Here is a 22,556-nt window from a genome sequence, read left to right on the forward strand (position 1 = left end):
TTAATGAAAATTCTAACGATGATGAAAGAATGTATGGACAACTGAATTTGCTCTCCCACATGAATTTTCTCATTTGGTCCAAACCTCAGCCAAATTACCGTTAATAGTATTTGTCTTTGTAGCTCTATCTAGTTCAGGAAATACCATTCAAATGCATTTCCATGACACCTAATAGATCTGTTATGTAACAGAAAGTTCAGTAAAGTGACCAAGATGGATTCTGAAAGTTATACACAAAGAGAAGATAACAATATACACAAGTAACATACCAATTCTTTGCGACTGACCTTATGTATGGTGAAAATATTTTGGGCAAGTTGTAAGATACATAGGCATCCGAATATGTGGGACTATCTTTACTACGCCACTCCTCAAATCTTGCCATGATACGCTTCAACTGAGAGAAGTCATCCTCAACATCTTCAAACACTTTGCGTGCTTCCGAAGCAATATGTTCTGTGGCAACAACAATGGTTGTTTCAAACTAGTACTAGAATGCAGAACTAAGTAAATATAGAAAAACAAAAGAATATTATTTTTATAACTATTATATAATGTCAGTATCCCTTTTTCAAGGGTTTATGTAGCTTCAAAGCTGCACTAACATCAGCAAAAAGGAAAAAATACATTCCTTTAAAGTGAAAAGTTCTTCAATGAGACTGCACTTTGATGATACAACATTAACAAGTTACTTTTCATCTGCAGTGTAACCAAAAGCAGGCAGAGTCCAGTAAAATCAATCATTTATAGGAAGTGGAATGTTTCAGATACATACAAGTAGACATGGCATCAAATGTAATTATGAAAGCTGAAATAGGTCGTACGGTTGGTGAGGACGCTAAGATCCTAAGTACACATATGAGCATATGGAGAGAGGGGTCACTATCACTGGGCAAAGATGGGTATGCCAGATGGCAAAATAAATTCCAACAGTAATGTATAGAGGCAAGACATTGGCCTTAAATAAACAAGTATAAATTAGGGTGGGCGTGTTAGAAATGGATTGTTTGAGAAAAATATGTGGTGCAAGGAGGGCTGATCGAATAAGAAATGATAGGATAAGAAGGATCTGGAGAAGGCATATGATAGAGTTGATAGAGATGCTCTGTGGAAGGTATTAAGAATATATGGTGTGGGAGGAAAGTTGTTAGAAGCAGTGAAAAGTTTTTATCGAGGATGTAAGGCATGTGTACGTGTAGGAAGAGAGGATAGTGATTGGTTCTCAGTGAATGTAGGTTTGCGGCAGGGGTGTGTGATGTCTCCATGGTTGTTTAATTTGTTTATGGATGGGGTTGTTAGGGAGGTAAATGCAAGAGTTTTGGAAAGAGGGGCAAGTATGAAGTCTGTTGGGGATGAGAGAGCTTGGGAAGTGAGTCAGTTGTTGTTCGCTGATGATACAGCGCTGGTGGCTGATTCACGTGAGAAACTGCAGAAGCTGGTGACTGAGTTTGGTAAAGTGTGTGGAAGAAGAAAGTTAAGAGTAAATGTGAATAAGAGCAAGGTTATTAGGTACAGTAGGGTTGAGGGTCAAGTCAATTGGGAGGTGAGTTTGAATGGAGAAAAACTGGAGGAAGTGAAGTGTCTTAGATATCTGGGAGTGGATCTGGCAGCGGATGGAACCATGGAAGCGGAAGTGGATCATAGGGTGGGGGAGGGGGCGAAAATTCTGGGGGCCTTGAAGAATGTGTGGAAGTCGAGAACATTATCTCGGAAAGCAAAAATGGGTATGTTTGAAGGAATAGTGGTTCCAACAATGTTGTATGGTTGCGAGGCGTGGGCTATGGATAGAGTTGTGCGCAGGAGGATGGATGTGCTGGAAATGAGATGTTTGAGGACAATGTGTGGTGTGAGGTGGTTTGATCGTGTGAGTAACGTAAGGGTAAGAGAGATGTGTGGAAATAAAAAGAGCGTGGTTGAGAGAGCAGAAGAGGGTGTTTTGAAGTGGTTTGGGCACATGGAGAGAATGAGTGTGGAAAGATTGACCAAGAGGATATATGTGTCGGAGGTGGAGGGAACGAGGAGAAGAGGGAGACCAAATTGGAGGTGGAAAGATGGAGTGAAAAAGATTATGTGTGATCGGGGCCTGAACATGCAGGAGGGTGAAAGGAGGGCAAGGAATAGAGTGAATTGGAGCGATGTGGTATACCGGGGTTGACGTGCTGTCAGTGGATTGAATCAAGGCGTCTGGGGTAAACCATGGAAAGCTGTGTAGGTATGTATATTTGCGTGTGTGGACGTATGTATATACATGTGTATGGGGGGGGTTGGGCCATTTCTTTCGTCTGTTTCCTTGCGCTACCTCGCAAACGCGGGAGACAGCGACAAAGTATAATAAAAAAAAAAATATAAGAAGGAGGTGTGGTAGAGAGAAAAGTATTCTTGCAAGAGCTGATGAGGGTGTACTGAAAAAGTATGAGCATATGGAGAGGATGAGTGAGGAAAAACTCCTTCCTACAACTCCCATTCAGCATTCATCACTGACCATTACAAATGCAAGTTCGTTATCCAAGAGGCAAAATATTCAAAGGATGCGTGATACCCTTCCCTCATCATCCACTGACAGTTCTTTCTGTTTATATCTAAGGGCATCATTACAACTTATGTCCCTCTACATTTCATTAATTTTTCCATTCTGATGGTACTCTAGCTATCTTTCCCATAGACAAAGCCACTCTCTTTGGCTTCTGTTTCTCCTCTAACTTCACATTGTTTGATTCTTACATTCCTTCACCCCCTGATGTTTCTCTTACTAATCCTATGCCCCTCCCTGTAATCTCTTTTCAGACTGTCAAAGAAGCACTTCTTTCTCTGGACACAAGCAAGGCTTATGGTCTTGATGGTTTCTGTCCCTGTGTACTGAAAGAATGTGCCTCTGAACTTGCACTTGTACTTGCATGTCCCTTCCATTTCTGTTTAAGACCCAGAAAAGTATCTAAAAGCCAGAATTTTTCCTTCTTCTTGGAAGCATGTGTTGGTACATCTCATCCCTAAAAAGGGTGACCATTCTAACCCCTCAAACTTTTGTTCAATTATTTTGAAATTATTTTGATCAATTATTTTGATCAGCTTCTCTCTGATCACCAGTATGGCTTCCATTAGGTGACAGCCATTGATGATATTCTTTCCTATCTTACTAACATCTGGTGATCATCCCTGAAGGATTCTGGGGAACCCTGTGTAGTTGCCCTTAACATATCCAAAGCTTTTGACAAGGTTTCCATTTCTCCTCTAACTTCCCCTTGTTTGATTCTTACATTCTTTCACCCCCTGATGCTTCCCTTACAAATCCTATGCCCCTTCCAGTAATCTCTTTTCAGGCTTTCAAAGAATCACTTCTTTTTCTGGACACAAGCAAGGATTATGGTCTTGATGGTTTCTTTCCCTGTGTACTGAAAGAATGTGCCTCAGAACTTGCTTGTCCATTCCATTTCTGTCTAAAAACAAGAGCTTTTCCTTCTTCTTGGAAGCATGTGTTAGTTGCCCTTAACACACCCAAAGCTTTTGAACAGGGTTTGGCATCGGGGTCTCATATCTTAGCTCCCTTCTTTTGGTTTCCCTTCCTCACCTTTCTCCTTCATATCTAGCAGATCAATCTCAGTGGTTGTTGATGGATTATCCTCTCTCCCTTTCTCCATCAACAGTGGTTTCCCTCAAGGTTCTGTCCTGTCTTCTACACTTTTTTCTCCTTTTTATCAACAATTTCCTCTCTTCCATAAATGATTAAATGCTCTCATACTCTAACAACTCAACACTGCTTTCCTTAACATCCTTAAATTTTCCTCCTCCTTTTCCTACTCGATCTGCATCACATGTCAACACAACCTCCTTAATAAATTCAGCCTTGGATGCGATATCTCAATGGAGTAGACAAAATCTGGTCAAGTTTAATGCCTCCATAACCCAGTTCCTACCTAATTCTGTCAAAAATTCCTCACAACTTTCCTCTCTCTTTTGATAGTTCTGTAATTCCACCTCCTCACTCAATGAACAAACTTGGTATTACTGTAACACCCACTCTAAAAAAAACTGGGAGTCCTGTTTAGATGTCAAAATTTCTTTTCTTCCAAACAGTTACTCCAACTATACAAAGGATTGTTAGTCCTTCTATGAAGTACCACCTTAACATCTGAGGTGGTTCTGGTTCTGCATCCTTCCTTGACAGAGTTGAGTCGAAGGTGGTCCACCTTATAAATTCTCCCATGATAATTTCAAAACCTGACCCAATTGCCCTACATGACAACTAAACCAAACCATTCTTCATGACTCTCTCAGTTCACATTCCATCCCAACAAAAACAACCTACTTCTGTCACTCTATCATCAAACATATTCAACAATCCTTCAAAATGCTCATTCCATTTCATCCTCACTTCATCACTACCTTTTATCACTTCCCCTTTAGCTCACTTCACTGATGTCCCCATTTGTTATCTTGTCTGTCCTTTGCACATTATTTACCAACTTCCAAAATATCTTTTTATTCTCCATAACATGTAACAATGCTTTCTCATCCCAACTCTTATTTGCCCCCTTTTTCAACCCCAGCATCTTCCTCTTGATCTCTTGCCACTTTCTCTTATACATCTCCCAATCATTAGCGCTCCTTCCCTGGAAGTACTGCCCTAATACCCCTTGTTTCTCTTTCAATATCAACTTTACTTCTTCATCCAACCACTCTGCCATTTCTAGTCTGCCCATCTTCCATCTCTCGCATGCCAACTGACTTGTCCCTCAACCCTATTAAACGTAACCTTGCTCTTATTCACATTTACTCTCTGAGAAACTGCAGAAGCTGGTGACTGAGTTTGGTAAAGTGTGACACAAGAAAGCTGAGTAAATGTGAATATAGATATATACACGTGTACATATTCATACTTGCTAGCCTTTATCCATTCCCGGTGCCACTGCACCCCACAGGGAACAGCATTGCCACCCCCTGTGACAGCAACACAGCACCAGGAAATATATGAAGAAACACCAAATCTGCTCACATTCATCCTATAGCACTTCTGCTCATATCTATTCTATAGCAATAATGTGTAATGCACTGAAACCACATCTCCCTATCCACATCCAGGTATCACACATCTTTCCATGGTTAACTCTGAACATTTCACATTCCCTGGTAAATTCTGTTGATGGCACTTCACTCTATTCTGTGCACATCTTTCATCCTTCTGCATGTTCAAGCCACCATCAATTTGGTCTCCTGCTTCTCCTTGTTCCCTCCACTTCTGACACACATATCCTCTTTGAAAACCTTCCCTTACTCATTCTCTCCATACGTCCAAGCCATTTCAACACAATCTCTTATGCTCTCTCAGTTATGCTCTTCTTATTACCACACATCTCTCTAACCCTCTCATTAATTACTTGATTGAACTGCCTAAAACCATATACTGTCCCCAAACATTTCATTTCCAACACATCCACCCTCCTCCGCACAGCCCTATCTACAGCCCATGCCTCACAACAATACAATATTGTTGGAACTATTAGTCCTTCAAACATACCAATTTTTGCCCTCCGAGAAAAAGATCTCTTTCCACACATTCTCCATTGCTCCCAGAACCTTTGCCCCATGCCATACCCTTTAACTCACTTTTGCTTCCATGGCTCCATTCACTGTCAAGTCCACTCCCAGATAATTAAAACACTTCACCTCCTCCAATTTTTCTCCATTCAAACTTATATCCCCACTAACTTGTCCCTCAACCCTGCTGAACCTAATAACCTTACTTATATTCACAGTTACTCTCAACTTTCTCCTTTCACACACTATTCCAAACTCAGTCACCATCTCCTGTAGCTTCTCACTCAATCAGCCACCAGTGCTTTATCATCAGCGAGCAACAACTGACACACTTCCCAGGCCCTCTCTCCAAAACTCTTGCATCTACCTCCTTCACCAATCCATCCATAAACAAATTAAACAACCAAGGGGACATCACACACCCCTGCCACAAACAAACATTCACTGGGAACCAATCACTCTCCTCTCTTCCTAATCACACATGCCTTACATCCTTGGTAAAAACTTTTCACTGCTTCTAGCAACTTACCTCTCACACCATATACCCTTAAGACCTTCCAAAAAGCATCTCTATCAACCCTATCATATGTCTTCCCCAGATCCATAAATGCTACATACAAATACACCTATTTTTCTAAGTATTTCTCACACATTCTTCAAAGAAAACACCTGATCTATACATCCTCTACCACTTCTGAAACCACACTGCTCTTCTCCAATCTGATGCTCTGTACAAGCCTTCAACCTATGAATCAATAACCTCCTATATAATTTCCCAGGAATACTCGACAAACTTATGCCTCTGTAGTTTGAACACTCACCCTTATCCCCTTCCCCTTTGTACAATGGCAGTATGCATGCATTCTGCCAATCCTCAAGCACTTCACCATGGTCCATACATATAATGAACATCCTTACCAACCAATCATCAACACAGTCACCCCTTTCTTAATAAATTCCACTGCAATACCATCCAAACCTGCCACCATGCTGGATTTCATCTTCTTCAAAGCTTTCACTGCCTGTTCTCTCTTTACCAAACCATTCTCCCTAACCCTCTCATTTTGCATACCAACCTGACCCAAACACCCTATATCTGCCACTCTACCACCCTGACCAAAACATCCTATATCTGCCACTCTATCATCAAATGCATCAACAAACCTTCAAAATTCTCACTCCATCTCCTTCTCACTTTATTCATTTATTTATCTATTTATTCATTATATTTGATTGCCGTTTCCCACGTCAGAGAGGTAGCACCAGGTAATAGATGAAGAAAGCATGGCCCATCCACTCATATATTTTTTTCCATACTATTCGCTATCTCCCGCACTGGCGATGTAGTGTTAAGAACAGACGACTGAGCCTTTGAGGGAAATCCTCACTTGGCCCCCTTCTCTGTTCCTCCTTTTGGAAAATTAAATATGAGAGGGGAGGATTTCCTGCCCATCGCTCCCTCCCCTTTCAGTCGCCTTCTACATCACACAGGGAATACGTGGGAAGTATTCTTTCTCCCCTATCCCTAGGGATATCTATTTATTATACTTAACGGCTATGTCCCACATTAACGAGGAAGCGCAAGGAAACAGACAAGGAATGGCCCAATTCACCCACATACACATGTACATATCCATACTTGCTGCCTTCATCCATTCCTGTCACCACCCAACCACATATGAAACAGCCTCCCCCCCCAAGCGAGGCAGTGCAAGGAACAGACAAAAAAAAGGCCACATTTGTTCACACCTAGTCTCTAGCAGTCATGTGTAATGCACTGAAACCACAGCTCCCTCTCCACATCCAGGCCCCACAGACCATTCCATGGTTTATCCCAGACGCTTCACACGTCCTAGTTCAGTCCATTGACAGCATGTTCACTCTGGTATACCACATGGTTCCAATTCACTCTGTTCCTTGCACATCTCTCACCATCCTGTACCTTCAGGCCCCAAGCTTTCAAAATCTTTCTCACTCCATCCTTCCAACTGCAATTTGGTCTCCCACTTCCCATTGTTCCCTCCACCTCTGACACATATATCCTCTTTATCAATCTTTCCTCACTCATTCTCTTCATATGTACAAGCCATTTCAACACACCCTCTTCTGCTCTCTCAACCATACTCATTTTATTTCCTCACATCTCTCTTACCCTTTCATTACTTACTTGATCAAACCACCTCATACCGCATATTGTCCGCAAACATTTCATTTCCAACACATCCACCCTTCTCCGTATAACCCTATCTCTACCACCCTCCTCTGTCCAACTCTATCTCTAGCCCATGCCTTGCAACCATATAACACTGTTGGAACTACTATTCCTTCAAACACAGCCATTTTTACTCTCCAAGATGACATTCTCTTCTTCCATACATCCCTCATTGCTCCCAGAACCTTTGCTCCCTCCCCTACTCTGTGACTCACTTCTGCTTCCCTGGTTCCATCTGCTGCTGAGTCCACTCACAGATATTTAAAACACATAACTTCCTCTAGTTTTTCTCCATTCAAACTTACATCCCAATTCACTTGTCACTCACCCCTATTAAACCTAATAACCTTGCTCTTATTCACATTTACTCTCAACTTTCTACATTCACACACTTTTCCAGACTCACTCACCAACCTCTACAGTTTCTCACTCGAATCAGCCACTACAGCTGTATCATCAGCAAACAACAACTGACTCACTTCCCAGGCCCTCTCATCCCAAACACACTACATACCCACCCTTATCTCCAAAACTCTTGCATTTACCTCCCTAACCACCCCATCCATGAACAAATTAAACAACCATGGGGAGATCACACACTCCTGTCACAAACCGACATTCACTGGGAACTAATCATTCTCCTCTCTTCCTACTTGTACACATGCCTTACATCCTTGGTAAAACCTTTTCACTGCTTCTAACAACTTACCACCCTCACCATATACTCTTTGGACCTTCCACAAAGCATATCTATCAACCCTATCATTTGGCTTCTCCAGATCCATAAATGCAACAATCAAATCCATATCTGTTTTTCAAAGTATTTCTCACATGCATTCTTCATAGCAAACAATTATCCACACATCCTCTCCTGCTTCTGAAACCATACTGCTCTTCCCCAATCTGATGCTATGTACATACCTTCACCCTCTCAATCAATGCCCTCCCATATAATTTCCCAGGAATACTCATCAAACTTATGCCTCTGTAGTTTGGACACAGCTTTACCCCCTTTGCCTTTGTACAATGGCACTATACATGCATTCAGCCAATCTTCAGGCACTTCTCCAAGATCCATTCATACAGTCACCCACCTTTTTAACAAATTTCACTGCAATACCATTCAAACCTGTGGCCTTACCAGACTTCATCTTCTGCGAAGTTTTCACTACCTGTTCTCTCTTTACCAAACCATTATCCCTGACCCTCTCACTTCACACCACCACCCTGACCAAAACACCCAATATCTGCCACTCTATTATAAAACACATTCACCCATACTCGCACATATACATACATTTTTTTTTTTTTTTTTTTGCTTTGTCGCTGTCTCCCACGTTTGCGAGGTAGCGCAAGGAAACAGATGAAATAAATGGCCCAACCCACCCCCATACACATGTATATACATACGTCCACACACGCAAATATACATACCTACACAGCTTTCCATGGTTTACCCCAGACGCTTCACATGCCCTGATTCAATCCACTGACAGCACGTCAACCCCGGTATACCACATCGATCCAATTCACTCTATTCCTTGCCCTCTTTCACCCTCCTGCATGTTCAGGCCCAGATCACACAAAATCTTTTTCACTCCATCTTTCCACCTCCAATTTGGTCTCCCACTTCTCCTCGTTCCCTCCACCTCCGACACATATATCCTCTTGGTCAATCTTTCCTCACTCATTCTCTCCATGTGCCCAAACCATTTCAAAACACCCTCTTCTGCTCTCTCAACCACGCTCTTTTTATTCTCAGTGAATGTAGGTTTGCGGCAGGGGTGTGTGATGTCTCCATGGTTGTTTAATTTGTTTATGGATGGGGTTGTTAGGGAGGTAAATGCAAGAGTTTTGGAAAGAGGGGCAAGTATGAAGTCTGTTGAGGATGAGAGAGCTTGGGAAGTGAGTCAGTTGTTGTTCGCTGATGATACAGCGCTAGTGGCTGATTCATGTGAGAAACTACAGAAGCTGGTGACTGAGTTTGGTAAAGTGTGTGAAAGAAGAAAGTTAAGAGTAAATGTGAATAAGAGCAAGGTTATTAGGTACAGTAGGGTTGAGGGTCAAGTAAACTGGGAGGTGAGTTTGAATGGAGAAAAACTGGAGGAAGTGAAGTGTTTTAGATATCTGGGAGTGGATCTGGCAGCGGATGGAACCATGGAAGCGGAAGTGGATCAGAGGGTGGGGGAGGGGGCGAAAATTCTGGGAGCCTTGAAGAATGTGTGGAAGTCGAGAAAATTATCTCGGAAAGCAAAAATGGGTATGTTAGAAGGAATAGTGGTTCCAACAATGTTGTATGGTTGCGAGGCGTGGACTATGGATAGAGTTGTGCGCAGGAGGATGGATGTGCTGGAAATGAGATGTTTGAGGACAATGTGTGGTGTGAGGTGGTTTGATCGAGTAAGTAACGTAAGGGTAAGAGAGATGTGTGGAAATAAAAAGAGCGTGGTTGAGAGAGCAGAGGAGGGTGTTTTGAAATGGTTTGGTCACATGGAGAGAATGAGTGAGGAAAGATTGACCAAGAGGATATATGTGTCGGAGGTGGAGGGAACGAGGAGAAGAGGGAGACCAAATTGGAGGTGGAAAGATGGAGTGAAAAAGATTTTGTGTGATCGGGGCCTGAACATGCAGGAGGGTGAAAGGAGGGCAAGGAATAGAGTGAGTTTGGAGCGATGTGGTATACCGGGGTTGATGTGCTGTCAGTGGATTGAATCAGGGCATGTGAAGCGTCTGGGGTAAACCATGGAAAGCTGTGTAGGTATGTATATTTGCATGTGTGGACGTATGTATATACATGTGTATGGGGGTGGGTTGGGACATTTCTTTCGTCTGTTTCCTTGCGCTACCTCGCAAACGCGGGAGACAGTGACAAAGTATAATAAAAAAAAAATAAAAAAAAATATATATATATATATATATATATATATATATATATATATATATATATATATATATATATATTCAGTGAAGGGCGCAAATGGGGAGGTGATAACAAGTAGTGGTGAAGTGAGAAGGAGATGGAGTGAGTATTTTGAAGGTTTGTTGAATGTGTTTGATGATAGAGTGGCAGATATAAGGTGTTTTGGTCGAGGTGGTGTGCAAAGTGAGAGGGTTAGGGAAAATGATTTGGTAAACAGAGAAAAGGTAGTGAAAGCTTTGCGGAAGATGAAAGCCGGCAAGGCAGCAGGTTTGGATGGTATTGCAGTGGAATTTATTAAAAAAGGGGGTGACTGTATTGTTGACTGGTTGGTAAGGTTATTTAATGTATGTATGACTCATGGTGAGGTGCCTGAGGATTGGCGGAATGTGTGCATAGTGCCATTGTACAAAGGCAAAGGGGATAAGAGTGAGTGCTCAAATTACAGAGGTATAAGTTTGTTGAGTATTCCTGGTAAATTTTTTTTTTTTTTTTTTTTTATACTTTGTCGCTGTCTCCCGCGTTTGCGAGGTAGCGCAAGGAAACAGACGAAAGAAATGGCCCAAACCCCCCCATACACATGTATATACATACGTCCACACACACAAATATACATACCTACACAGCTTTCCATGGTTTACCCCAGACGCTTCACATGCCTTGCTCCTGCATGTTCAGGCCCCGATCACACATAATCTTTTTCACTCCATCTTTCCACCTCCAATTTGGTCTCCCTCTTCTCCTCGTTCCCTCCACCTCCGACACATATATCCTCTTGGTCAATCTTTCCTCACTCATTCTCTCCATGTGCCCAAACCACTTCAAAACACCCTCTTCTGCTCTCTCAACCACGCTCTTTTTATTTCCACACATCTCTCTTACCCTTACGTTACTCACTCGATCAAACCACCTCACACCACACACTGTCCTCAAACATCTCATTTCCAGCACATCCATCCTCCTGCGCACAACTCTATCCATAGCCCACGCCTCGCAACCATACAACATTGTTGGAACCACTATTCCTTCAAACATACCCATTTTTGCTTTCCGAGATAATGTTCTCGACTTCCACACATTCTTCAAGGCCCCCAGAATTTTCGCCCCCTCCCCCACCCTATGATCCACTTCCGCTTCCATGGTTCCATCCGCTGCTAGATCCACTCCCAGATATCTAAAACACTTCACTTCCTCCAGTTTTTCTCCATTCAAACTCACCTCCCAATTGACTTGACCCTCAACCCTACTGTACCTAATAACCTTGCTCTTATTCACATTTACTCTTAACTTTCTTCTTCCACACACTTTACCAAACTCAGTCACCAGCTTCTGCAGTTTCTCACATGAATCAGCCACCAGCGCTGTATCATCAGCGAACAACAACTGACTCACTTCCCAAGCTCTCTCATCCCCAACAGACTTCATACTTGCCCCTCTTTCCAAAACTCTTGCATTTACCTCCCTAACAACCCCATCCATAAACAAATTAAACAACCATGGAGACATCATACACCCCTGCCGCAAACCTACATTCACTGAGAACCAATCACTTTCCTCTCTTCCTACACGTGAAGAGCTTGTAGATTTATGTGCTGAAAAAGGACTGGTGATTGGGAATACCTGGTTTAAAAAGCGAGATATACATAAGTATACGTATGTAAGTAGGAGAGATGGCTAGAGAGCGTTATTGGATTATGTGTTAATTGATAGGCACGCGAAAGAGAGACTTTTGCATGATAATGTGCTGAGAGGTGCAACTGGAGGGATGTCTGATCATTATGTTGTGGAGGCGAAGGTGAAGATTTGTAGGGGTTTTCGGAAAAGAAGAATGTTGGGGCAAAGAGAGTGGTGAGAGTAAGTGAGCTTGGGAAGGAGACTTGTGAGAGGAAGTACCAGGAGAGACTGAGTACAGAATGGAAAAAGGTGAGAACAAAGGAGGTAAGGGGAGTGGGGGAGGAATGGGATGTATTTAGGGAAGCAGTGATACCTTGCGCAAAAGATGCTTGTGGCATGAGAAGCGTGGGAGGTGGGTTGATTAGAAAGGGTAGTGAATGGTGAGATGAAGAAGTAAGATTATTAGTGAAAGAGAAGACAGAGGCTTTTGGACAATTTTTGCAGGGAAAAAATGCAAATGAGTGGGAGATGTACAAAAGAAAGATGCAGATCAAGAGAAAGGTGCAAGAGATGAAAAAGAGGGCAAATGACAGTTGGAATGAGAGAGTATCATTAAATTCTAGTGAGAATAAAAAGATGTTTTGGAAGGAGGTAAATAAAGTGTGTAAGACAAGGGAGCAAATGGGAACTTCAGTGAAGGGGGCTAATGGGGAGGTGATAACAAGTAGTGGTGATGTGAGAAGGAGATGGAGTGAGTATTTTGGAGGTTTGCTGAATGTTTGATGATATAGTGGCAGATATAGGGTGTTTTGGTAGAGGTGGTGTGCAAAGTGAGAGGGTTAGGGAAAATGGTTTGGTAAATAGAGAAGAGTTAGTAAAAGCTTTACGGAAGATGAAAGCCGGCAAAGCAGCAGGTTTTGATGGCATTGCAGTGGAATTTATTAAAAAACAGGGTGACTGTATTGTTGACTGGTTGGTAAGGTTAATATTTAATGTATGTATGATTCATGGTGAGGTGCCTGAGGATTGGCAGAATGCTTGAATAGTGCCATTGTACAAAGGCAAAGGGGATAAGAGTGAGTGCTCAAATTACAGAGGTATAAGTTTGTTGAGTATTCCTGGTAAATTATATGGGAGGGTATTGATTGAGAGGGTGAAGGCATGTACAGAGCATCAGATTGGGGAAGAGCCGTGTGGTTTCAGAAGTGGTAGAGGATGTGTGGATCAGGTGTTTGCTTTGAAGAATATATGCGAGAAATACTTAGAAAAACAAATGGATTTGTATGTAGCATTTATGGATCTGGAGAAGGCATATGATAGAGTTGATAGAGATGCTCTGTGGAAGGTATTAAGAATATATGCTGTGGGAGGCAAGTTGTTAGAAGCAGTGAAAAGTTTTTATCGAGGATGTAAGGCATGTGTACATGTAGGAAGAGAGGAAAGTGATTGGTTCTCAGAGAATGTAGGTTTGCCGCAGGGGTGTGTGATGTCTCCATGGTTGTTTAATTTGTTTATGGATGGGGTTGTTAGGGAGGTGAATGCAAGGGTTTTGGAAAGAGGGGCAAGTATGAAGTCTGTTGTGGATGAGAGAGCTTGGGAAGTGAGTCAGTTGTTGTTCGCTGATGATACAGCGCTGGTGGCTGATTCATGTGAGAAACTGCAGAAGCTGGTGACTGAGTTTGGTAAAGTGTGTGAAAGAAGAAAGTTAAGAGTAAATGTGAATAAGAGCAAGGTTATTAGGTACAGTAGGGTTGAGGATCAAGTCAATTGGGAGGTAAGTTTGAATGGAGAAAACCTGGAGGAAGTAAAGTGTTTTAGATATCTGGGAGTGGATCTGGCAGCGGATGGAACCATGGAAGCGGAAGTGGATCATAGGGTGGGGGAGGGGGTGAAAATCCTGGGAGCCTTGAAGAATGTGTGGAAGTCGAGAACATTATCTCGGAAAGCAAAAATGGGTATGTTTGAAGGAATAGTGGTTCCAACAATGTTGTATGGTTGCGAGGTGTGGGCTATGGATAGAGTTGTGCGCAGGAGGATGGATGTGCTGGAAATGAGATGTTTGAGGACAATGTGTGGTGAGAGGTGGTTTGATCAAGTAAGTAATGTAAGGGTAAGAGAGATGTGTGGAAATAAAAAGAGCGTGGTTGAGAGAGCAGAAGAGGGTGTTGTGAAATGGTTTGGGTTGGGCACATGGAGAGAATGAGTGAGGAAAGGTTGACCAAGAGGATATATGTGTCGGAGGTGGAGGGAATGAGGAGAAGTGGGAGACCAAATTGGAGGTGAAAGATGGAGTGAAAAAGATTTTGTGTGATCGGGGCCTGAACATGCAGGAGGGTGAAAGGAGGGCAAGGAATAGAGTGAATTGGATCGATGTGGTATACCAGGGTTGACGTGCTGTCAGTGGATTGAATCAGGGCATGTGAAGCGTCTGGGGTAAACCATGGAAAGCTGTGTAGGTATGTATATTTGCGTGTGTGGACGTATGTATATACATGTGTATGGGGGTGGGTTGGGCCATTTCTTTCGTCTGTTTCATTGCGCTACCTCGCAAACGCGGGAGACAGCGACAAAGCAAAAAAAAAAAAGAAGAACAAAATAAACGCCCACACACACATATATACAAACCTATACATTTCAGTGTGTATACACACATACACAGACATATACACAGATGCACTCATTCACACTTGCTGCCCTCATCTATTCCCATTACCATCCCGCCACACATGAAAAACAGCATCCCCCCAGCACATGCGCGAGTTAGCACTCGGAAAAGACAGCAAAGGCCACATTCTTTCACACTCAGTCTCTAGTAGTCATGTAAAACGAAGCAAAACCACAGCCCCCCCAACATCCAGGCCCCACAAAACCTTCCAAGGCCCAACACAGAACGTCGACCCTGGCACATCACACTGCCCCAACCCACTCCTCTCCCTGCATGCCCCCAACCCTCCTGCATGTCCAGGCCCAGACTGCCCCCCCACTCCATCTTTCCACCTCCAACCCGGTCCCCCACCTCAGACACACACATCCCCACCACCTACCCGTCCCCACTCACCCCCTCCATGCGACCAAACCACCTCTACACACCCTCCTCTACTCCCACAACCACACTCCCCCATCACCACACATACCCCCACACCCCCACCACTCACTCAATGAAACCACCTCACACCACACACTGTCCCCAAACAACCCACCCCAACACATCTGCCCTCCTCCACACAACCCCATCTACAGCCCACACCCCACAACCACACAACACCACTGGAACCCCCCCAAACACATCCATCCCTGCTCTCCGAGACAACGCTCTCACCTCAACGCCCCCTCCCCCACCCTGTGACCCACTCCTGCCTCATGGTTCCATCCGCTGCCAAATCCACTCCCAGACATCCAAAACACATCCCCCCAGCCCTCCCCCATCCAAACCCACCTCCCAACTAACTTGTTCCTCAATCCCACCGAACCCAACTACCCCACTCCCACCCCCATCCCTCCCCTCCACACACCCCATCAAACCCAGCCACCAACCCCTGCAACTTCTCACCTGAACCAGCCACCAGGGTTGTATCATCAGCGAACAACAACTGACTCACCTTCCAAGCCCAATCATCCACAACATACTGCATACTTGGCCCTCTCTCCAAAACTCTTGCATTCACCTCCCTAACAACCCCATCCATAAACAAATTAAACAACCATGGAGACATCACGCACCCCTGCCACAAACCGACATTTACTGGGAACCAATCACTTTCCTCTCTCCCTACTCGTTACATGCCTTACATCCTTGATAAAAACTTTTCACTGCTTCTAGCAACTTACCTCCCACACCATATACTCTTAAAACCTTCCATACCAGCATCTCTATCAACTCCATCACATGCCTTCTCCAGATCCACAAATGCCACACACAAATCCATCCGCCCCCCCAAGCACTTCTCACATACATTCCTCAAAGCAAACTCCTGATCCACACATCCCCACCACCTCTGAAACAACACCACTCATCCCCAATCTGACGCTCCACACACACCCCCACCCTCCCAATCAACAACCTCCCACACAACTTCTCAGGAACACTCAACAAATCCACATCTCTGCAATTTGAACACTCACCCTCATCCCCCCTCAATGGCACTATGCATGCATTCTGCCAATCCTCAGGCACTTCACCATGAAACATACATGCAGTGAATATCCTTATCAACAAGTCAACAATACAGTCACCCCCTTTATTAATAAATTCCACTGCAATACCATCCAAACCCGCCACCTTGCCGGCTTTCATCTTCCGCAAAGCTTTCACCACCTCTTCTCTGTTTACCAAACCATTTTCCCTAACCCTCTAACTTCGCATATCACCTCAACCAAAACACCCTATACCTGCCACTCTATCATCAAACATTCAACAAACCTTTAAAATATTCACTCCATCTCCTTCTCACTTAACCACTACTTGTTATCATCTCCCAATTTTCCCCCTTCACCAATGTTCCCATGTGTTCTCTTGTCTTACACAATTCATTTACCTCCTTCTAAAACATCTTTTTATTCTTGCTAAAATTTAACGATACTCTCTCACCCCAACTCTCACTTGCCCTCTTTTTCACCTCTTGCACCTTTCTCTTGATCTCCTGCCTCTTTCTTTCATACATCTCCCTGTCATTCGCACTGCTTTCCAGCAAAAATCATCCAAACGCCTCTCCTCTTTCACTAATAATCTTAGGTCTTCATCCCACCACTTACTACCCTTTCTAATCTGTCCACCTCTCACCTTTCTCATGCCACAAGCATCTTTTGTGCAGGCCATCGCTACTTCCCGAAATACATCCCATTCCTCCCCCACTCCCCTTACGTCATCTGCTCTCACCTTTTTCCATTCTGCACTCAATCTCTCCTGGTACTTCCTTACACAAGTCTCCTTTCCAAGCTCACTTACTCTGACCACTCTCTTCACCCAAACATTCTCTCTTCTTTTCTAAAACCTCTACAAATCTTCACCTTCACCTCCACATGATAATGATCAGACATCCCTCCAGTTGCCTCTCTCAGCAATTAACACCCAAAAGTCTCTCTTTCATGTGCCTATCAATTAACATGTAATCCAATAACGCTCTCAGGCCATCTCTCCTACTTACATACATATACTTAAGTATCTCTGTCTTTTTAAACCAAGTATTTCCAATCATCAGTCCTTTTTCAGCACACAAATCTGCAAGCTCTTCATCACCTCCATTTACAACACTGAACATCCCATGGAAACAAATAATACCCTCAATTGCCACATTACTCACCTTTGCATTCAAATCACCCATCACTATAACCCAGTCTCTTGCATCAAAACTACTAACACACTCACTCAGCTGCTCCCAAAACATTTCCCTTTCATGGTCTTTCTTCTCATGACCAGGTGCATAGGCACCAATAAGCACCCATCTTTCTCCACTTTCAGTTTTACCCATATCAATCCAGAGTTTACTTTCACATACTCCCACATACTATCACATACTCCCACAACTCCTGCTTATATTCTCCCTAAAGTATAATGACACTCTCTCATCCCAACTCTCATTTCTCCTCTTTTTCAACCCCTGCACCTTCCTCTTGATCTGCCACTTTCTCTTATATATCTCCCAATCATTTACACCCCTACCTTGTAAGTAACACCCAAGTGCCTCTCTTTTCTCTTTCACGAAAACCTTTTCTTCTTCAACAACACTTCAACTTGGTTACATGTAATTTAACAGACTTTCAGCATTAATGGACACCCCATCCCATATCATAATGTCCATTAAATCAAGGATTTACTGTGTTCTGGGGCTATTCATTAATTGCAAAATAGGAAATTAAATGAAAAACCCACAAAATATTGTGATAAATTGACTAACAAGCTTGTAGAATTCTCTTAGAAAATTTCTTTAATTCGGTTGCTGAATACATGATAAGATAAGAAAAAGATGGATGACACGAGCAGTTGCAGATCATGAATTTACCTTTCTTTTCCAACTGCAGAAAGCATCTCAACATAAACTTTTGTGAATCAACCACATTAAAAACTTACTCTACAAAAGACATCAGCACTTACCCAGTTCAGTCTGCATAAGCTGTATTTCTGACTGTGACTCTTCATCATCAGTTGACATTCCATCATGATGATTCACATCCCCCTTCTTTTCTCGCTCTCTTCGTCTGCGAGTGCGACGACCTTCCCGTTCTGCAGCACGTCTTGTTCGATATTCATCACCAGTTGCACCTTTTCCTAAAAAAAGGATATTTTGCTGTAAGATGAATGTTCTAACAAGTATCCATCAAACAAAAAGTAATTTTTTATAATTATTATTATACTTTGTCGCTGTCTCCTGCATTAGCGAGGTAGCGCAAGGAAACAAAAGAAAGAATGGCCCAACCCACCCACATACACATGTATACACATACATGCCCACACACGCACACATACATACCAATACATTTCAATGTATAGATACTTTCCAAACTCAGTCACCAGCTTCTGCAGTTTCTCACATGAATCAGCCACCAGCGCTGTATCATCAGCGAACAACAACTGACTCACTTCCCAAGCTCTCTCATCCACAACGGACTCCATACTTGCCCCTCTTTCCAAAACTCTTGCATTCAACTCCCTAACAACCCCATCCATAAACAAATTAAACAACAATGGAGACATCACACACCACTGCCGCAAACCTACATTCACTGAGAACCAATCACTTTCCTCTCTTCCTACACGTACACATGCCTTACATCCTCGATAAAAACTTTTCACTGCTTCTAACAACTTGCCTCCCACACCATATATTCTTAATACCTTCCACAGAGCATCTCTATCAACTCTATCATATGCCTTCTCCAGATCCATAAATGCTACATACAAATCCATTTTCTTTTCTAAGTATTTCTCACATACATTCATCAAAGCAAACACCTGATCCACACATCCTCTACCACTTCTGAAACCACACTGCTCTTCCCCAATCTGATGCTCTGTACATGCCTTCACCCTCTCAATCAATACCCTCCCATATAATTTACCAGGAATACTAAACAAACTTATACCTCTGTAATTTGAGCACTCACTCTTATCCCCTTTGCCTTTGTACAATGGCACTATGCACGCATTCCGCCAATCCTCAGGCACCTCACCATGAGTCATACATACATTAAATAACCTTACCAACCAATCAACAATACAGTCACCCCCTTTTTTAATAAATTCCACTGCAATACCATCCAAACCTGCTGCCTTGCCGGCTTTCATCTTCCGCAAAGCTTTTACTACCTCTTCTCCGTTTACAAAATCATTTTCCCTGACCCTCTCACTTTGCACAATACCTCGACCAAAACACCCTATATCTGCCACTCTATCATCAAACACGTTCAACAAACCTTCAAAATACTCACTCCATCTCCATCTCACGTCACCACTACTTGTTATCACCTCCCCATTCACCCCCTTCACTGAAGTTCCCGTTTGCTCCCTTGTCTTACGCACTTTATTTACCTCCCTAAAAGTTAATGATACTCTCTCACCCCAACTCTCATTTGCCCTCTTTTTCACCTCTTGCACCTTTCTCTTGACTTCCTGTCTCTTTCTTTTATACATCTCCCACTCAATTGCATTTTTTCCCTGCAAAAATCGTCCAAATGCCTCTCTCTTCTCTTTCACTAATAATCTTACTTCTTCATCCCACCACTCACTACCCTTTCTAATCAACCCACCTCCCACACTTCTCATGCCACATGCATCTTTTGCGCAAACCATCACTGATTCCCTAAATACATCCCATTCCTCCCCCACTCCCCTTACTTCCATTGTTCTCACCTTTTTCCATTCTGTACTCAGTCTCTCCTGGTACTTCCTCACACAAGTCTCCTTCCCAAGCTCACTTACTCTCACCACCCTCTTCACCCCAACATTCACTCTTCTTTTCTGAAAACCCATACAAATCTTCACCTTAGCCTCCACAAGATAATGATCAAACATCCCTCCAGTTGCACCTCTCAGCACATTAACATCCAAAAGTCTCTCTTTCGCGTGCCTGTCAATTAACACGTAATCCAATAACGCTCCCTGGCCATCTCTCCTACTTACATACGTATACTTATGTATATCTCGCTTTTTAAACCAGGTATTTCCAATCACCAGTCCTTTTTCAGCACATAAATCTACAAGCTCTTCACCATTTCCATTTACAACACAGAACACCCCATGTATACCAATTATTCCCTCAACTGCCACATTACTCACCTTTGCATTCAAATCACCCATCACTATAACCCGGTCTCGTGCATCAAAACCACTAACACACTCATTCAGCTGCTCCCAAAACACTTGCCTCTCATGATCTTTCTTCTCATGCCCAGGTGCATATGCACCAATAATCACCCATCTCTCTCCATCAACTTTCAGTTTTACCCATATTAATCGAGAATTTACCTTCTTACATTCTATCACATACTCCCACAACTCCTGCTTCAGGAGTACTGCTACTCCTTCCCTTGCTCTTGTCCTCTCACTAACCCCTGACTTTACTCCCAAGACATTCCCAAACCACTCTTCCCCTTTACCCTTGAGCTTCGTTTCACTCAGAGCCAAAACATCCAGGTTCCTTTCCTCAAACATACTAGCTATCTCTCCTTTTTTCACATCTTGGTTACATCCACACACATTTAGACACCCCAGTCTGAGCCTTCAAGGAGGATGAGCACTCCCCACGTGACTCCTTCTGTTTCCCATTTTAGAAAGTTAAAAAATACAAGGAGGGGAGGATTTCTGGCCCCCCGCCAGAATGGGAGGGTATTGATTGAGAGGGTGAATGCATGCACAGAGCATCAGATTGGGGAAGAGCAGTGTGGTTTCAGAAGTGGTAGAGGATGTGTGGATCAGGTGTTTGCTTTGAAGAATGTATGTGAGAAATACTTAGAAAAGCAAATGGATTTGTATGTAGCATTTATGGATCTGGAGAAGGCATATGATAGAGTTGATAGAGATGCTCTGTGGAAGGTATTAAGAATATATGGTGTGGGAGGCAAGTTGTTAGAAGCAGTGAAAAGTTTTTATCGAGGATGTAAGGCATGTGTACGTGTAGGAAGAGAGGAAAGTGATTGGTTCTCAGTGAATGTAGTTTTGCGGCAGGGGTGTGTGATGTCTCCATGGTTGTTTAATTTGTTTATGGATGGGGTTGTTAGGGAGGTGAATGCAAGAGTTTTGGAAAGAGGGGCAAGTATGAAGTCTGTTGTGGATGAGAGAGCTTGGGAAGTGAGTCAGTTGTTGTTCGCTGATGATACAGCGCTGGTGGCTGATTCATGTGAGAAACTGCAGAAGCTGGTGACTGAGTTTGGTAAAGTGTGTGAAAGAAGAAAGTTAAGAGTAAATGTGAATAAGAGCAAGGTAATTAGGTACAGTAGGGTTGAGGGTCAAGTCAATTGGGAGGTAAGTTTGAATGGAGAAAAACTGGAGGAAGTAAAGTGTTTTAGATATCTGGGAGTGGATCTGGCAGCAGATGGAACCATGGAAGCGGAAGTGGATCATAGGGTAGGGGAGGGGGCGAAAATCCTGGGAGCCTTAAAGAATGTGTGGAAGTCGAGAACATTATCTCGGAACAATGTTGTATGGTTGCAAGGCGTGGACTATGGATACAGTTGTGCGCAGGAGGATGGATGTGCTGGAAATGAGATTTTTGAGGAGAATGTGTGGTGTGAGGTGGTTTGATCGACTAAGTAACGTAAGGGTAAGAGAGATGTGTGGAAATAAAAAGAGCGTGGTTGAGAGAGCAGAAGAGGGTGTTTTGAAATGGTTTGGGCACATGAAGAGAATGGGTGAGGAAAGATTGACCAAGAGGATATATGTGTCGGAGGTGGAGGGAACGAGGAGAAGTGGGAGACCAAATTTGAGGTGGAAAGATGGAGTGAAAAAGATTTTTTGTGATCGGGGCCTGAACATGCAGGAGGGTGAAAGGAGGGCAAGGAATAGAGTGAATTGGATCAATGTGGTATACCGGGGTTGATGTGCTGTCAGTGGATTGAATCAGGGCATGTGAAGTGTCTGGGGTAAACCATGGAAAGCTGTGTAGGTATGTATATTTGCGTGTGTGGACGTATGTATATACATGTGTATGGGGGTGGGTTGGGCCATTTCTTTCGTCTGTTTCCTTGCGCTACCTCGCAAACGCGGGAGACAGCGACAAAGCAAAAAAAAAAAAAAAAAAATATATATATATATATATATATATATATATATATATATATATATATATA

General features: G+C 43.1%; 1 protein-coding gene across 1 annotated transcript in view; it reads right to left on the bottom strand.

The window, feature by feature from the left end:
• LOC139749894 (PAX3- and PAX7-binding protein 1) overlaps positions 1 to 22,556 on the bottom strand; it is a 393,872-nt gene that overhangs the window by 152,948 nt on the left and 218,368 nt on the right. The window contains 2 exon segments of the mRNA XM_071664284.1: positions 288 to 456; positions 18,367 to 18,540. Of these exon segments, the coding sequence (XP_071520385.1) occupies positions 288 to 456; positions 18,367 to 18,540 (343 nt within the window).

The sequence above is a fragment of the Panulirus ornatus genome, chromosome 8 (genome assembly GCF_036320965.1).
Source record: "Panulirus ornatus isolate Po-2019 chromosome 8, ASM3632096v1, whole genome shotgun sequence".
Classification (NCBI taxonomy): domain Eukaryota; kingdom Metazoa; phylum Arthropoda; class Malacostraca; order Decapoda; family Palinuridae; genus Panulirus; species Panulirus ornatus.